This window comes from Dendrobates tinctorius, unplaced genomic scaffold (genome assembly GCF_039654945.1).
Source record: "Dendrobates tinctorius isolate UK_male_01 unplaced genomic scaffold, ASM3965494v1 ptg000202l, whole genome shotgun sequence".
Lineage (NCBI taxonomy): Eukaryota > Metazoa > Chordata > Amphibia > Anura > Dendrobatidae > Dendrobates > Dendrobates tinctorius.
Window position 1 is genome coordinate 6,898,078 of NW_027361869.1, and position 17,865 is coordinate 6,915,942.

The following is a 17,865-nucleotide window of genomic DNA, read 5'->3' on the forward strand; positions in this document are numbered from 1 at the left end:
ACACTACCCGGAAACAGCAGGCGCGCTGGAACCAGGCTGGGCAGGAGGGAGTACCCATGCCAAAGACACTTCTGAGCAGCATCTGGCGATGTTGGAGCCCAGGGTCAATCATGCAGCAGGCTGAGGCCTAGTTGGAGCGAGTAGTAAATAAGATGTAGTGTGATTTTGGAGGCAGCAGGAGACTTTGTCGTCCACACAGCAGGGGAGCAGCTGGCGTTACCGAACCCCACTAACACTGGAGCATGTGTTTTTCTCTGTGCAGACGGCACTTCCGAGGAACAACTGGCTGTGTTTAAGCCCAGGATCAATCATGGAGCAGGCTGAGGCCTACTTGAAGCAAGTTTTATATCGGTTGTACACTACTACTGATTGTAACCGTGCTCCACTACTAGTAATGGGAATGTGGACAGAGCAGGAGACATTGCCGGACACACATCAGGGATCAACTGACGTGACTGAGCCCCAGTAACACAGGAACAAGTGTGGATTGTGCAGACGCCACTTCAGAGCAGCAACTGGCAGGGTTGGAGGCCAGAGGTAATACTAGAGACAGTGGAGCCAGAGGCCTAAGTGGAGCACGGTTAAAAATCAGTAGTAGTGTGACTGTGTAAGCAGCAGGAGACTTTGCCATCCACACAGCAGGGGAGCAGCTGGCGTTACTGAACTCCACTGACACAGGAGCTAGTGTTTCACTCTGTGCGGACGGCACTTCCAAGCAACAACTGGCTGTGTTGAAGCCCAGGATCAATCATGGAGCAGGCTGAGGCCTACTTGAAGCATGTAGAAAATAAGATGTAGTGTGATTTTGGAGGCAGCAGGAGACTTTGTTGTCCACACAGCAGGGGAGCAGCTGGCGTTACTGAACCCCATTAACACTGGAGCATGTGTTTTTCTCTGTGTAGACGGCACTTCCAAGCAACAACTGGCTGTGTTGAAGCCCAGGATCAATCAAGGAGCAGGCTGAGGCCAACTTGGAGCAAGTAGAAAATAAGATGTAGTGTGATTTTGGAGGCAGCAGGAGACTTTGTCATCCACACAGCAAGGGAGCAGCTGGTGTTACTGAACCCTACTAACACAGGAGCTAGTGTGTTTTTCTCTGTGAAGACGGCACTTCTGAACACCAACTGGCGTTGTTGGAGCCCGGGATCAAGCATGGAGCAGGCAGAGGCCTGATGGTTTTTGAATGTGGAGGCAGCAGGAGACATTGCCATTACTAGTAATGGGAGTGTGGACAGAGCAGGAGACATTGCCGGACACACATCAGGGGATCAACTGACGTGACTGAGCCCCAGTAACACAGGAACAAGTGTGGATTGTGCAGACGCCACTTCAGAGCAGCAACCGGCGGGGTTGGAGGCCAGGGGAAATACTAGAGACAGTGGAGCCAGAGGCCTAAGTGGAGCACAGTTAAAAATCAGTAGTAGTTCAATTGTGGAGGGAGCAGGAGACTTTGCCGTCCACACAGCAGGGGAGCAGATGGCGTTATTGAACCCCACTAACACAGGAGCTAGTGTTTTTCTCTGTGCAGACGGCACTTCTGAGCGACAACTGGCTGTGTTAAAGCCCAGGGATTACAGTTCAGGTGGTAGAAACATGAACACAACAGGAGACCTGGATACTCTTGCCAACCAATTATTTATTCTGGTAGAGGACTGGCAAATTCTAGCGAGATCCAGGCCTTGTTCATTTTCAGAAAGGTAAGCCGGTCAACGTTATCGGAGGATAGTCGCTTGCGACGGTCTGTTAGTACACCACCTGCGGCACTGAAGACGCGTTCCGATAATACACTGGCAGCAGGGCAAGCCAGCACTTCCAATGCCTCCTGGCTAAGCTCTGGCCATGTATCCATCTTTGAGACCCAAAACTTGAAGGGGGAAGAGCCATCTGGGAGTACACTGACAGGGCAAGACATGTAGTCTGTCGCCATCTGACGAAACGTTGCCTCCTGCTGATTGGAGCCGTCTGTGATGGTGTAAACATTTGTAGACATTTGTGGCGGACACACAAAACTTTGCCACATTTGGGCCATTGTGGTCTTGCCTTGTGCTGAGACGCTGCCTCTGCTCCCTCTTTGTGCAGAGCTTCCTCCACTGCCTCGATGCACAGAGCTGCTTTGTAAAGCACTAGCAGCACTGCTGTCGGTTGGAATGGAGAACATGATGGACTGCACCAGTGTGTCTTGGTACTCCCGCAGTTTACGCTCCCCTTTCAACGGTGGTATGAGGCTTTGTAAGTTGCCCCGGTAGCGAGGATCTAGGAGGGTGTACACCCAATAATCAGTCGTGTTGAGAATGTGGGCGATGCGGCGGTCGTTTCTCAGGCACTGCAGCATGAAATCAACCATGTGCTGCAGACTCCCAACTGCCAAAGAAATGCTGTCCCCTTCTTGCGTTGTCATCTCTGCCTGCTCTGCATCACCCCACCCTCGCTGTACATACTGACTAGAGCATTGTGTACCTCCCTCCTCTGGAGAGATGTCTTCCTCCTCCATTGACTCGTCCTCATCCTCCTCACAAAGTGTCCCCTGCCTAGGCCTTTGTGAGGAACCACGTAGCGCAGACTGTCCAGAAGCAGATGGCATTTGTGACTCCTCATCCTCCACCTCTTCTAAAACCTCCTCCCTTAGTGCTTGCAGTGTTTTTTGAAGCAGGCAGAAAAGGGGGACAGTCATGCTGACTAGTGCATCATCTGCACTCGCCATCCGCGTGGAATCATCGAAGGCACGCAAAACGTGGCAGATGTCCTTCATAGAGGCCCACTCAGTGGTGCTGAAGTGTGACCGGCGCACAGTGTGACTTGTTTGCGCCTGATGCAGCTGGTACTCCATGACTGCTGCCTGCTGCTCACACAACAGTTCCAACATATGTAACGTTGAATTCCACCTGGTGGGTAGGTCACATATGATGCGATGTTCCAGAAGGCGTAATCAGTGCTGCAGAGCAGCAAGGCGCGATCTTGCCGTGCTGGAACGCCGCAAGTGAGCGCACTCTATGCGGACCTTGTGCAGCAGTGCATCAAGATCCGGATAGTCCTTCGGAAAGCTCTGCACGACCAGTTCAGCACATGTGCCAGACATGGGATGTGAGTGAGGTTGCCTAGGCCCAGAGCTGCCACCAGATTTCGGCCATTGTCACACACTACCAAGCTCGGCTGGAGACTCGCTGGCACAAACCACACGTCGCTCTCCTGCTTGATGGCATTCCAGAGCTCCCGCTCTGTGTGGCTTCTATTCCCCAAAGAAATTAGTTTGAGTATGGCCTGTTGACGTTTGGCCACGGCTGTGCTCATATCGGTCTTAACAGGCTCCTGCAGCGCTGTTTCTGAGGAACTTGAGTAGGAGAAGGAGTCAGTGTACAGACTGGATTCCTGCAATCCATGGAGTTGGCAGAACACTTACAGCGCCACTCTCCAGATCTGTACCCGGCTCCACAACATTGACCCAATGGGCAGTGAGGGAAAGGTATCGTCCCTGTCCATGGTTACTGGTCCACGCATCGGTGGTCAGGTGGACCTTGCTACTGACGGCGTTTAGTAGCGCATGTTTTATTTTTCTCTCCACATGTTTTTGCAGGGCAGGGACGGCTTGCCTGCTGAAATAAAAGCGGCTGGGCACGGTGTATTGTGGGACTGCCAATGCCATGAAGTTCCGGAATGTGTCAGTCTCCACCAGCCTGAATGAGAGCATTTCAAGGGCCAGTAGTTTGGCAATGCCAGCATTCAGAGCCTGTGCTCGGGGATGGTTTGCCGAGTATGGCCGCCTTTTATCCCATGCCTGTGCTACCGATGGCTGTAGAGTGGCCTGGGAGTGTGAGGATGACTGGGAACGTGTTGCTGTGGGTGGAATGTCACTGGGTCTCCGGACAACAGTGCCAGAGGTTCTTCCTTGGCGATCCTGTGAGGAAGCCGAACCAGCTGTGTGTGAGCTGGAGGAAGAGGCCTCAACATGAGCTGAAGAGGTGGTAGGTGGTGCTGTACGTTGGCCTACGTCTTCAGTGTGTCTGTGTAACTCCACCTCGTGCTTGGTCCGCACATGTTTCCACATATTTGTGGTATTGAGGTTGCTGACATTTTTCCCTCTTGACTTTCTGATGACACAGCTTGCATTTGACAAAGCAAATGTCATCTGACACTGTGTCAAAAAAGGACCACACACTGCAAGTCTTGGGAGCGCCCGTTTTGGCTTTTGAAAGAGGAATGCTCCTAACAGGTGCCAAAGTGGAGGCTACAGGCAAACAAGTCTGCCCCCTCCCTCTCCCTCCCGTTTTGGCCGTTCGGGGAATCTCTTCCTCAGAGCTGCTCCCACCACCTTCCTGTTCCTCACGCCATGATGGGTCAAGGACCTCATCATCTACACTCCCCTCTTCAAACACCTGCTTCTCCTGGGTTGTCTCGCCAGCACCCTACGCACCAGAAAGTGGCACCTGAGTCTCGTCATCATCTGATGCGTACTGAGGTGTGCTAACCATAGGCACTGGCCCACCCGCCTCTTCAGATTCAGAGGGACAAAGAAGCTGCGCATCACTGCATACTCCCTCTTCTTCACATTCTTGAATGCTGCTTGGCTGGCCCCCTCTTTCCAAGCCAACAGATTCAGAGAACAGAAGTAGAGACTGTGATGGCTCCTGTCCAGGGCTCTCTGACTGCCTGGGCACTTTTGCAGGTGGTGAAGAGACATATGGTTGCTGTTCAGTGCTCTGGCCCTGAGAGGACGTGGAAGTCATTGAAGTCGATGTGTTAGCTGCCATTCATCCGACAATGGCTTCAATTTGTTCCTCCCGCAGCAGTGGGGTACGGCGAGATCCTGCAAAGCTGCGCATAAAGTACTGTTGCCTGCTAAAACTGGGGATGCTGACTCACTGGTGACCGCAGCAGGCGCAGAATCCCCACGTCCTCTCCCTGCTGAAACTCCACGCCCACGTGCCTTACTCCCTGCCTTCTTCATCTTGGTAGACTGATAAAGATAGGCAGAAAAGTACAAAGGGGGGCCTTAGTGTGCTTATTCCTGAACAGCTGGTAACAGGTATAAGAAACACTAATTTTATGAAGTGTGTGTGTGGAGCTAATGTGGCCTACACAACTATCAAATGGAGTGTTTGGTGAACTTTATTTTGTTTTTGATTTTTTTTTAAATACTAAAAGGATGTGACCAAAGATTTGTTTGCGATAGTATCACAAACTTTTTGGAGCTATTACAATGCAGGAGGGTAACCTACAATGCAAAAGATGAGGCTCCAAAAATTAGGGTAATACTAATCTGGCTGCAGCTGAAGGGCACAAGCCAGAAAAAAGGCTCCTCTATCTACTCCTATATAGTGTTTGCAACCAACCAATGTAGATGATACGGATGGATTCACACTAATAGGAGAATAAAAAAAATGAGATGCAAGAAAAGAAAAATATGTGTGAGGCAGTGACGCACGCTGAGCAGCCTACAACCAGACGTAGCTGAAGGACACACTACTCAGCGTGAGCTGCACTCACACACAGAGACCTCTCAGACAGCCGTGAACAGTGCAGCAAACTGGGCACTAGCACTGAAAGGCTGCAGAGAGGCTCCGCTGTCTACTCCTATAGTGTTTGCAACCAACGTATATGGATACGGATGGATGCACAGTGCACACTAATAGGAGAATGAAAAAATGAGCAGCAAAAAAAGGAAAATATGTATGAGGCAGTGACACACGCTGAGCGGCCTACAACCAGACGTGGCTGCAGGACACACTACTCAGCGTGAGCTGCACTCACACAGTCCTTGCAGACAGCTGTGAACACTGCTGCAGGGCGAAAGAAAGCTACAGTGGTGGATTATGTAGCCTGGGGTAAAGCACACTATGATTATGAAAATCGCTATCTCTAACTGTCCCTCACAGTCTTGAACAGCAGCCTGTCCCTAACTGAATTCACAGCAGAGTGACCAGAAATGGCGGCGGCTTTTATAGTGCATCATGACATCATTTCAGCAGCCAATCACAGCCATGCCATTAGTTAACATGCCTACATGCCTAACAGGATGTGCCCACACTTCTGAGGATTGTCATTGGCTGAATCAAATCAAACTGGCTCATAGCATTATGGGAACTTCCGATTCCGGTATTCGATATGCTAAAAGTATCGGAACTATATCGGCCGATACCCGGTACTTGCGGTATCACAATGCTCAACTTATTACCATCTTGATGACATAGCTGCGACCCTGGTGTCTTATTATTTTTTCATGCGCACCTGAGGCCGTTATTATGGCCATCACTTGGGCCATCATGCACAGATTTCTGAGCATTTCTGGATTTTTGCTCTGGGGGCAGCCCTGCTTGCCGCTTGTGACTTTTTGTGCGGCCGTTGCTATGACCGCTACAGCTAACGCTCTGACTAGTCTATGCACGGCTGTCACTACCTTTGGGTCATGGATTGCCGCCTGTGGCATTTTGTGCGCACGCACGGCCACCATTATTACCGCCACAGTAAAATCTCTGACCAGTGTAAGCATGGCTGATACTATCTTTGGGCCATTGATACGTAGCGCGCATGTGCTATTGCGACGGTGACAGCATAGCAGTGATTCCGGCCTCCTACATTTATATAAACTTTTTTTTTTTCTCATGGCCGTTACCTGGACCACTACAAATAAACTTCTGCGTCTGTCCATATTTTTGTCTTTGGAGGCAGCCTTGTTTGGAGTAGACTTGAATGACATGCATGATGTAAAAGCATGTTCACACTGGCCATAAAAGCAAGCAAAACCAAAGGAAAAAACAATGTGTGTATATAGCCTAATGAAAATAAATAAGTAAAAAAGCAAGTGCATTAAATAACATAGGGTACTTGGCAAACACTTTTTTGATCAAAAAAGTATAAAGCTGTCCCACCACGGCAAGGTGTACCCATTTGAGACAGTAACTACACTAACGGTTAAAACCTTTACTTTTTTGATCAAAATAGTGTTTACCAAGTACCCTGTGTTATTTAATGCACTTGCTTTTTTGCTTATTTATTTTCATTAGGGTATATTCACACATTGTTTTTTCCTTTGGTTTTGCTTGCTTTTATGGCCAGTGTGCACATGCTTTTACATCATGCATGTCATTCAAGTTTACTCCAGTTCAGTTTTTTTGGTTTTTCTTCAGCATTTTTGTATTCAGTACAAATAGGGTATGGCCTCCTTTCTACTGAGCTGTGTAGTTCACTTAGACCCTCTGAAGCTGGGTGTCCGTTTGGGACCCAGAGACTCTGCCACTATTCACACTAGGTAGGTTTTAACCGTTAGTGTAGTTGCTGTCTCAAATGGGTACACCTTGCCGTGGCGGACAGCTTTATACTTTTTTTCATCAAAATAGTGTTTACCAAGTACCCTATGTTATTTAATGCACTTGCTTTTTTACTTATTTATTTTCATTAGGCTATATACACCCATTGTTTTTTCCTTTGGTTTTGCAGGCAGCCTTGTTTGCAGTCTGTGGCATGATATGCGCACGTGCGGCCGTTACTATGGCCACCATGATAAACTTTCTGACCAGTGTCATACAGTGCGCATGTGCTGCTGTTAGGATGTCTGATTATTACTTCCAGCGATACAGCTGTAACGCTGGTGCGTCCACGAGTTCCAGGTGTCTTTGCTGTGCATCGCTCCGCCTCTCTGATCACTGGTACAGGTATTTAAACCTACTCTTTTCAATATTGGACTCGCTTCCCCTGACGAAGTCGCTAGTCGCAGCAGCGATACGCGTGGGGCCTGCCTACCACCCCCTTTCTTCAACCCCTTTGGGACTCTTGCTGCTCTGACCTGTGTCAGGTGGTTCTAATTTGCTCATTATGCATCCACTGCAACTTTGCAATTTCAGCCATGGTATAACCATTCTTGGGCGTCTTTTACACTAGGCAATTTCATTCTGTGGTTAGTTCCACATGCTTTAGGGCAGTGGTCCCCCACCTTTTTTGCACCAGAGATCGGCTTCAAGCAAGACCATTCTTCCATGGCCCGGCAGGGCGGGGATGGAGGTGTGACAGGGGCGGGGATTTGGTCATAAGGGGGCGGGGCTATGGACGCGGTTGTAGTTTAGCAGTGCATACTTATCGTTTAATTATAACATTTATAATGTGACTCAACTCACCATAGGTTTTGAATGAGTGGGAGCACCTGGCTTGTTTCTCTGTTTCAGTGGGAGAATCGGGCTACTTCTACTGATGACCATCACTGCTAATGATGATTGGAACCTACAAGGAAATGGAGCATTGAGCACTTAAGAAAAATTGTAGTGGAGTACTGTACATGCTGATTATTTTCTAATCATCAGAAAAGGTATGTGTGGTTCCCCCCGTCCTGTCCAGCTCTATGTGGCTCCCCCTGTTGTATGCATGGCTCCCCTGTCCCATCCTTGTATACATGGCTCTGCTCCCTTCCTCCCATCCTTGTATACATGGCTCTGCTCCCATCCTGTATACATGGCTCCGCTCCCACTCTCCCATCCTGTACACATGGCTCCGCTCCCACTCTCCCATCCTGTACACATGGCTCCGCTTCCACTCTCCCATCCTGTATACATGGCTCTGCTCCCACTCTCCCATCCTGTATACATGGCTCTGCTTCCACTCTCCCATCCTGTATACATGGCTCTGCTCCCATCCTGTATACATGGCTCTGCTCCCACTCTCCCATCTTGTATACATGGCTCTGCTCCCACTTTCCCATCCTGTATACATGGCTCCGCTCCCTCCCATCCTGTATACATGGCTCTGCTCCCTCCCATCCTGTATACATGGCTCTGCTCCCACTCTCCCATCCTGTATACATGGCTCCGCTCCCTCCCTCCCATCCTGTATACATGGCTCTGCTCCCATTCTCCCATCATTGTATACATGGCTCCGCTCCCTCCCTCTCATCCTGTATACATGGCTCTGCTCCCACTCTCCCATCATTGTATACATGGCTCCGCTCCCTCCCTCTCATCCTGTATACATGGCTCTGCTCCCATCCTGTATACATGGCTCTGCTCCCACTCTCCCATCTTGTATACATGGCTCTGCTCCCACTTTCCCATCCTGTATACATGGCTCCGCTCCCTCCCTCCCATCCTGTATACATGGCTCTGCTCCCTCCCATCCTGTATACATGGCTCTGCTCCCACTCTCCCATCCTGTATACATGGCTCCGCTCCCTCCCTCCCATCCTGTATACATGGCTCTGCTCCCATTCTCCCATCATTGTATACATGGCTCCGCTCCCTCCCTCCCATCCTGTATACATGGCTCCGCTCCCTCCCATCCTGTATACATGGCTCTGCTCCCACTCTCCCATCCTGTATACATGGCTCCGCTCCCTCCCTCCCATCCTGTATACATGGCTCTGCTCCCATTCTCCCATCATTGTATACATGGCTCCGCTCCCTCCCTCTCATCCTGTATACATGGCTCTGCTCCCACTCTCCCATCCTGTACACATGGCTCCGCTCCCACCCTTCCATCCTGTATACATGGCTCTGCTCCCATTCTCCCATCATTGTATACATGGCTCCGCTCCCTCCCTCCCATCCTGTATACATGACTCTGCTCCCACTCTCCCATCCTGTATACATGGCTCTGCTCCCACTCTCCCATCCTGTATACATGGCTCTGCTCCCACTCTCCCATCCTGTATACATGGCTCTGCTTCCACTCTCCCATCCTGTATACATGGCTCTGCTCCCATTCTCCCATCCTGTATGCATGGCTCTGCTCCCACTCTTCCATCCTGTATACATGGCTCCGCTCCCACTCTCCCATCCTGTATACATGGCTTCGCTCCCACTCTCCCATCCTGTATACATGGCTTCGCTCCCACTCTCCCATCCTGTATACATGGCTCTGCTCCCACTCTCCCATCCTGTATACATGGCTTTGCTCCCACTCTCCCATCCTGTATACATGGCTCTGCTCCCACTCTCCCATCCTGTATACATGGCTCTGCTCCCACTCTCCCATCCTGTATGCATGGCTCTGCTCCCACTCTCCCATCCTGTATACATGGCTCTGCTCCCACTCTCCCATCCTGTATACATAGCTCTGCTCCCATTCTCCCATCCTGTATGCATGGCTCTGCTCCCACTCTCCCATCCTGTATACATAGCTCTGCTCCCATTCTCCCATCCTGTATACATGGCTCTGCTCCCACTCTTCCATCCTGTATGCATGGCTCTGCTCCCACTCTCCCATCCTGTATACATGGCTCTGCTCCCACTCTCCCATCCTGTATATATGTCTCTGCTCCCACTCTCCCATCCTGTATACATGGCTCTGCTCCCGCCCTCCCATCCTGTATGCATGGCTCCCCTGTCCCATACTGTATGCATGGCTCCGCTCCCACCCTCCCTTGTATATATGGCTCTGCTTCCACTCTCCCTCCCTTGTATTTATGGCTCCGCTCCCACTCTCCCTCCCTTTTATATATGGCTCCGCTCCCACTCTCCCTCCCTTTTATATATGGCTCCGCTCCCACTCTCCCTCCCTTGTATATATGGCTCTGCTCCCACTCTCCCTCCCTTGTATATATGGCTCCGCTCGGCTCCCCCATCATACTTACCCTCACATCGTTGAACTTCCCTCCCTGCATCTCGCGGCACTTCAGCTCCTTTGCGGAGCGGTCACATGCTACCGCTCATTAAGGTCTATGAATATGGACGCCACGCCTATGGGAGATGAGTGGCGTCCATATTCATGACCTTAAATGAGCGGTACACTTGACCGCTCAGCACTGGATGAAGCCGCCGCCCCGACAGGGACCGCTAGGTGAGTATCAGCTGCTGCACCGCCGCCGGCTCCCCAAGGGCACTGCAACTGCCCGGTGCTGGGCCGCGGACCAGTGGTTGGGGACCCCTGCTTTAGGGCAGTTAGGATTTACAAATTTTCATTACCTGTTTTTTGGGGGTGTCTGGGTCATTGGTTCTTTATTTGTATTTTAAATGTTTTTAGCTTATTGTATTCTATATGAAATAAAGGTTTTTTTATTGTCTATTGGCATGTGCATACCATCATTAGCTTAGTCTTTGTCTCCATTTTTTTTTCTCCCTCACCCATGACAGCACCACGGAGAGAGGGGGTCCGCCCATCAAGGACAGGAACCTACCGACAAAAGAGCGGCACCTCTCCTCCGCCCCCAGTTGGGTTCCTGTCCTTGACGGGTGAACCACGGCAGCAGGAGTGGTCCCTCCCTAAGCTACCAATCTCTGAAATTCTCTCCGTGGTACTGTCATGGGTGAGGGAGAATAGCTTAGTTACTCACCGATAACGGTGTTTCTCGGAACCCATGACAGCACCCGCTTAATTCCCCCCCTTTTTTCACGTGTGCGGTGAGCACGATTTAATGTGTGTAGAGTGTGTTCTTAGACACGAGGCTTCTCTATAAGTATACAAATTATAATGTTATGTATATACTTTTGTTGTTAATTAACTGGGAGACCCTCTGATGCTCTGTAACCAACTGGGGGCGGAGGAGAGGTGCCGCTCTTTTGTCTGTAGGTTCCTGTCCTTGATGGGCGGACCCCCTCTCTCCGTGGTGCTGTCATGGGTTCCGAGAAACACCGTTATCGGTGAGTAACTAAGCTATTTTGCTATCCTGAGGATAGGACATAGAATCATAGAATCGTAGAGTTGGAAGGGACCTCCTGGGCCATCTGGTCCAACCCCCTGCTCAAAGCAGGATTCGCTAAATCATCCCAGACAGATGTCTGTCCAGCCTCTGTTTGAATACTTCTATTGAAGGAGAACTCACCACTTCTCGTGGCAGCCTGTTCCACTCATTGATCTCTCTAACTGTCAAAAAGTTTTTTCTAATATCTAATCTGTGTCTCCTCCCATTCAGTTTCATCCCATTGCTTCTAGTCTTTCCTTGTGCAAATGAGAATAAAGATGATCCTTCTACAATGTGACAGCTCTTGAGATATTTGTAGACAGCTATTAAGACTCGTCACTGCATCCTGCGTACCTGCAAATACCATATTGATACTGTAAAAAGCAGCTTAAAATTTGCATTTGAAAAAAAACCCTAAAACTCAGTGTGTGAACATAGCCTAAGCGGGTCAGGTTAAGGATGCTGCAGTTAGATCCAAAGATAATTAAAAAGTAAGCATGGGAATAACAAAGGTCTGCTGAAAACTGCAGGTGTCAAGTTCATTGGTAACAATACAGGGAGTCCCTGACTTGGGGGCATCTAACTTCTGTATGATCCCCTAATTATGAAATATAAAATAATAGACTGCAGAAAACCAGAGGAAAGAAAAAATGATGTGGCAGGACTTCACTCGACACAACAGAAGGAAGATGCTAGGTAATGGCTAGGAGATACAAAATAAGTGTAAATAATTAATATTATACAGTACTGGTCTGCTATAGAGATGAATGATATATATAAAAAAACAACTTTAAAAGCTATAGAAGGCCTTGTAAGGATACCCTGGATTATTCCTATTCTTCAGCAGCACTTTGTTACTCCCACTCTTTTTAATTTTCCGACCTCCTCACATTCAGTTTTTAGCATTGTACTCGTTTCAGGTTTTTCTCTTGTGGGAGTGTCCTTCCCAGTAATACAGGCTGGGTATGAGATCTGTGAGGATCCAGGGTGCTGTTGTCTTCTATATCTCAAATGGCAGCAGTCTATTTTCTGCGCTTCTTTCCTCTCCTTGTGCTTTCTCTGCCTTCTCTGACTCTGTACAAGCTTTTTTTTCTGCCCATTCTGTGGAGATCTGCGTACAACCCTCTCGCTGCTGCTATATCTTGGTATCCATTCTGATGTTTTTTGTTTTTTTTTCTTTTTTTGTTCTTTGTGGACAACTGCCCACACACAGATTTAATATTAAGTCTATGTTCTAGATCTGGTGCTATTTTTCACACAGACCTCTGGTCCAGGTGAGCACATTTGCAGCATTCTCAAGTCTGACCTGATTTCCGATTTGTGGATGGACTGGCCTGAGTTTTATAACAGCCCAACGCTCAGACTTCGAAGGGGATAGGCCAGAGTGTTCATAACCGAGCAGTAGATCTGACTGACCTGTTTCTTTTTCTGCGACTCTATCAGCTGGATAAAGGGCTTACTGACTCTCTGCCGCAGCAAAATGGTAGAAAATTTTTAATGAAAACTGTTTAGACTGCTTCACTTTTTATTTATGAAAGAAATAAGTGGGAAACAAATTCTGTGCCAGGGTGTATGTAACCTCTATAGTAATCAGGCCCTTAATAACACAATTGCAGGGAGCCAATGTGTTATCATGCCAGCTGGAGCACCCATGTTGGCTATTCTGTAATACTTTTGGATGGCACTATATAGAACAAATGATTGACTAAAAAAATAATGCAAAAAAAGCAATTGCAAATTATGTTTTTTGTGTTTTTTTTGTTGTTGTTTTGCACTGTTTTGCCGCATTTGGATTTTTTCTTTTTCTTGTTTATTGTATAGTGAACAAAACTAGATCTCTTCCTGCAAAACAACCTGTCATTTGACAGAGGAAAACGAAAAAAAAGAAAAAAAAAAGCTCTTGGCAGAATGGGAGGAAAAAAATGCAAAATGCGTAAATATTGCCTGGTCGCGAAGGGGTTAGGCTACGTTCCCACAAACTTATTACTTAATGGGTCCAGAAATGTTGCAGAATTTCTGCAACATCAAAAACTCGCCAAAAAGCTCATCTTTGGAATGTAGCCATCAAGGGATCGTCCATTACTATAACATCCCCTTTTTGATCGAAATGTTTGGCCCTGAGAAAATAGAGACACTTATACTCACCTCCTGTGCCAGCGCCGTTCCAGCGGTGTCGGCACTCGCGGTCCTGGAGCTCTCATTCATTTGCATGACAGGTGGTGTCCTGCAGCCAATCAGCGCTGGTGTCACTGTCTCCGCCTTCTGTCGAATTGAACATGAAGAGGAAGTCCGGGCTGCAGCTGATCTCTGACGTCTTCATTTTTAATTTGCACAAAGGTGGGGACAGTGACACCAGCCCTGATTGGGCCGCCGGATGATAGCTCCGGGACCGCGGGTGCTGACACCGCTGGAACGGCGCCGACACGGGAGGTAAGTGTAAGCTCTCTTGTTATATGGGCACCCAACATTTAGATCAAGAAGGGAGTTGTCCTAGTAGTGAATAACCCTTTTAATGTTTATTTCCATTAAAAAAAAACCTCCAAGACAAACCCCGGACCAAATGCAATAATAAATGTGTGACCGGTCTGTGTTGTAATTGCTCTGATTCATTGCTGTCTGCTCTCAGGAGCCGGCCCGCAGGGGATACCTCGCTCAGCATCAACTGTTTGAACAGGTAATTAGATTTAATTGTTTTTATTATCCTAATATGGAAGATGTCCAAGTCCCAGCAGACAGGACCACGACGGCTGGGGCAGGGAGCAATCGCTTTTTCATAGTTAAATGGCTTGTTAAGGATTAGAAAAAAACATTTTTCCTTCTGTCCAAACCAGCGTCATCCCATCTACAGCCCAGCTCTATAAATGAAGCAGAGCTGCAATACCACACACAACCTGCAGGACATGGGTGGCGCTGTTTTTAGACAGAAGTTGATCATGTTTTTCTAATACTGGAAAACTTTTATCCTCTTGCATAATTTTCTGTACAAAGTTGGTAAGAAGATGGCAGATTTTGGGTTAAAGGCAACTGAAGTCTCTTTAATTTTGTGACTTTTATAATCGCAAGACCTGCTGATAACTGTCAGTTCAACAACGGCAGCGGCAGCTCTGGGTGCAGGCGCAAGAGACACCAGATCATGGGTGAAGAGAGCCCCATTATTTTCCCAGAATATTTCTATAAAGTGTTGTTTTTTTTTTTTTTCTTTAATTTTTATGAGAATTTGGTTTCTCATATGTTTGCACAATACTGTAATAACATTAAGGCCACGTTCAGTATTTGGTCAGTATTTTACATCAGTATTTGTAAGCCAAAACCAGGAGTGGGTGATAAATACAGAAGTGGTGACGTACTTCTATTCTACTTATTATCTATTTGTTCCACTCCTGGTTTTGACTTACAAATACTCACAGTGTGAACGTGGGCTAAGAGTTTTTCATTAATGGCTATTGTCAGATAGTAATTCCAAGCACTATCAATTTGCTAATTGTTAAAGTTTTCAGCCGTTCTTGATAGATAGTTAGTTTTTTTTTTTTCTTCTTTTGTTTACAGCCGGTTGCCTTGGCGACCGACCACCACTGCTAGCTGAACTTGTAGGCTCTGCTTTAAATCAAGCTGGGATCGTGCGAGCTGGCTGTTACCTCTGAATCCTGGCAATCTTCAGCACCGTGCTTAATGAGCTAGATATCAGTGGTGGTCAGTCTCCTAAGCAACGACCTATAAAGAAAAATATTAATATCTCTGGAACAACTGAAAATTTCAATAAATGGAAAATCGCAAATGTGCTTATATGCACGATCTGTGAAGATGGGAATAACCTTTTTCTAGGAAACCTTTTAAAATATGAAATCGAGCACAGACACATGAGAGAAGATCAGTCTACGATATTGGACCAAATCTCCACAATGACCAGATCTCTATGGAGAGATCAAACCCCTTTGGCACTGCTCGGAGATTGCAGACGGATAGTTGTAGATATCGTTGTGACTTTTTCTTGTGTCGTCTGAACAGATACATGAACTTAAGGAGGATATTAGTATTCCGGATTATTGCTGCCTCGGGGAAGGAGATGAAGAGGAGATCACCATCAATGCTTGGTTTGGGCCAGCAGGGACTGTATCTCCACTTCATCAGGACCCTCAGCAAAACTTCCTGGCACAGGTGGGTTCCAAACTTTTTTTTTTTTTTATCTATCTATCTTTCCATAACTCGTAAAGTTTTAGCCACCTCCATCTGTAGCTGGATCACTCTTCCCCTTTTTTGTTGATTACTGTGGCTGCTCACCGTGATCCGAGCTGGGCGTTGGTTGGCCTGGGGAACGTGCCGATACCAGTCAGCTGACTCTTACCTGATTTTTGTATATTTTTTCTGTGCTACAGATTGTAGGAAGGAAGTATCTCCGTTTATATGCGGTGAGTGAGACGGAGCGCCTGTACCCATTCGATAGCTCTCTTCTCCACAACACCAGCCAGGTAGGTGACCACCACCACCTCCTCCTCTTCCACCATGACCACCACCAATAACTTTCTAGTTTTATATTACAGCTCTGATCACGGCCTTTTCTCCATCGCAGGTGGACATTGACAACCCAGATACAGACCAGTTCCCTGACTTTGCTCAGGCAGCTTATCAAGAATGTATCCTGTGCCCGGGGCAGATCCTGTTCATTCCGGTGAAATGGTGGCATTATGTCAAGGCTCTGGATATCAGTTTTAGTGTCAGTTTTTGGTGGTCTTGACAATAAACTTTCCTATTTGTGCATTTAATGAAATAACCGCCCCCCTTGCCTTTGTCATCTTATAGTTACGTGTCCTTTTCCTGTGCATCATAAATGTGCACATTCAGGCTCATATAGTCACAGGGAGTCTGCCCAAGCCGAATGAAACCAGGACAGTAAAACCCAGGTACAATACTCCTGTCTGAATGAGGCCTAATGTTTATACACCACAGCCTTACCTATGGCAAATCATATGTATTGTACAAGAGGACCTACAGCAGAAATTCAGAATTAATCCATTAACGATTTGTGACATACACATATATGTGGGTGTATGGAGCGGGCTCAGGGGCTGAACCTGCTCTTTAGTGCAGGCACTAGGAGCCAGCTCACATTGCTGCTATTTAATCATTAAAATGTTGCTGTGACAATGGCCCAAAAATTATTACTCCTACCCCAACAATGTACTTCCAGGGTGCTGATGTGTTGGCCACTAACTGTGGGCTAAAGAAAAGAAGTTCATGCTAGACAGCCCAGGAATTTACAGGAACTGGAGGCTTTTTGCCAAGAAGAGTGGGCAGTTTTACCATCTGAGAAAGTAAAGAACCTCATTCACAACTACCACAAAAGACTTCAAGCTGTCTGTTAGAGAGGGCAATACACGGTATTAAGAAATGGGGTATGTAAACTTTTGATCAGGGACATTTGGATGTTTTGGGTTGTCATGATTTAAAAACAGGAAACACAGTAGTTTGACAATAAATGGCTTCCCCCAACCACTAACCATTAGTGGAGAAAACACCAAAACTTTATCATTCATATTCTCAGAAAAAGGGCCAAGAAAGAAAGAATTCTGCTGGGGTATGAAAACTTTTAGGCACAACTGTATATATGTAGCTTTGTCTCCATAAAAGGAAGGCGGCTCAGACACGCTTTTTGCACTGGGGGGCACAAGCTCTCAGTGTCCGCCCCTGACCAGACAGCAGAGCGCGCTTCCTCCGTCGCTTCTCCTTCTCCAATATCTCCACCGACCGTCTGTAGCTGTCACTAGCAGAGATGCCGGGGAAGAGCGGAGAGGAGGTCCCGAGATCATCGCCGTCGTCCTCCCGATCTGCACATCGTTGTATATGCGGGAAGATAAATCTGCTGCGGGAGCTTGTTCCCCCTATTCCCGGCTCCTGTCACCATCACAGGGATCTTTACTACAATGTCTATCGTACAGGACGCTGATTGTACGATGAGGGGACGACCTGGAGCTGCTGAGAGCCCAGAAGGGTAACACAGGCGATGGCTTCGCTGACTGCTTCCCTGACCTGTGACCTGTACCCCGTATGTGCGGAGTATTGGGGGTGACACCTGCTCCACATCAGGAGATGATCCACATCGGCGGCTGATTGCAATGACCTGCTAATATCTGGTCTCACCCATTGTGGAGCTGTGACCGCAGTGGCCTGTAATGGTGGAAGAGAACTGATAAGGGGCAGCTTCATAATGCGACTCACTCCCCAACCAGACGCATCTCCGGGGAGAAAACTGTGAGATATTGATGGATTTAGGT

The 17,865-nt window shown here is 47.8% G+C and overlaps 1 protein-coding gene across 1 annotated transcript in view; it reads left to right on the forward strand.

Annotated features, from left to right (window-relative positions):
* The window catches only part of LOC141057119 (lysine-specific demethylase 8-like), a 58,589-nt gene extending 42,225 nt beyond the window's left edge, over positions 1-16,364 (forward strand). The window contains exons 6-9 of the mRNA XM_073553666.1: positions 14,223-14,270; positions 15,602-15,751; positions 15,970-16,062; positions 16,164-16,364. Of these exons, the coding sequence (XP_073409767.1) occupies positions 14,223-14,270; positions 15,602-15,751; positions 15,970-16,062; positions 16,164-16,328 (456 nt within the window). The 3' untranslated portion in view covers positions 16,329-16,364. The remainder of the gene's footprint in view (positions 1-14,222; positions 14,271-15,601; positions 15,752-15,969; positions 16,063-16,163) is intronic.
* The last annotated feature ends 1,501 nt before the right edge of the window (positions 16,365-17,865 follow it).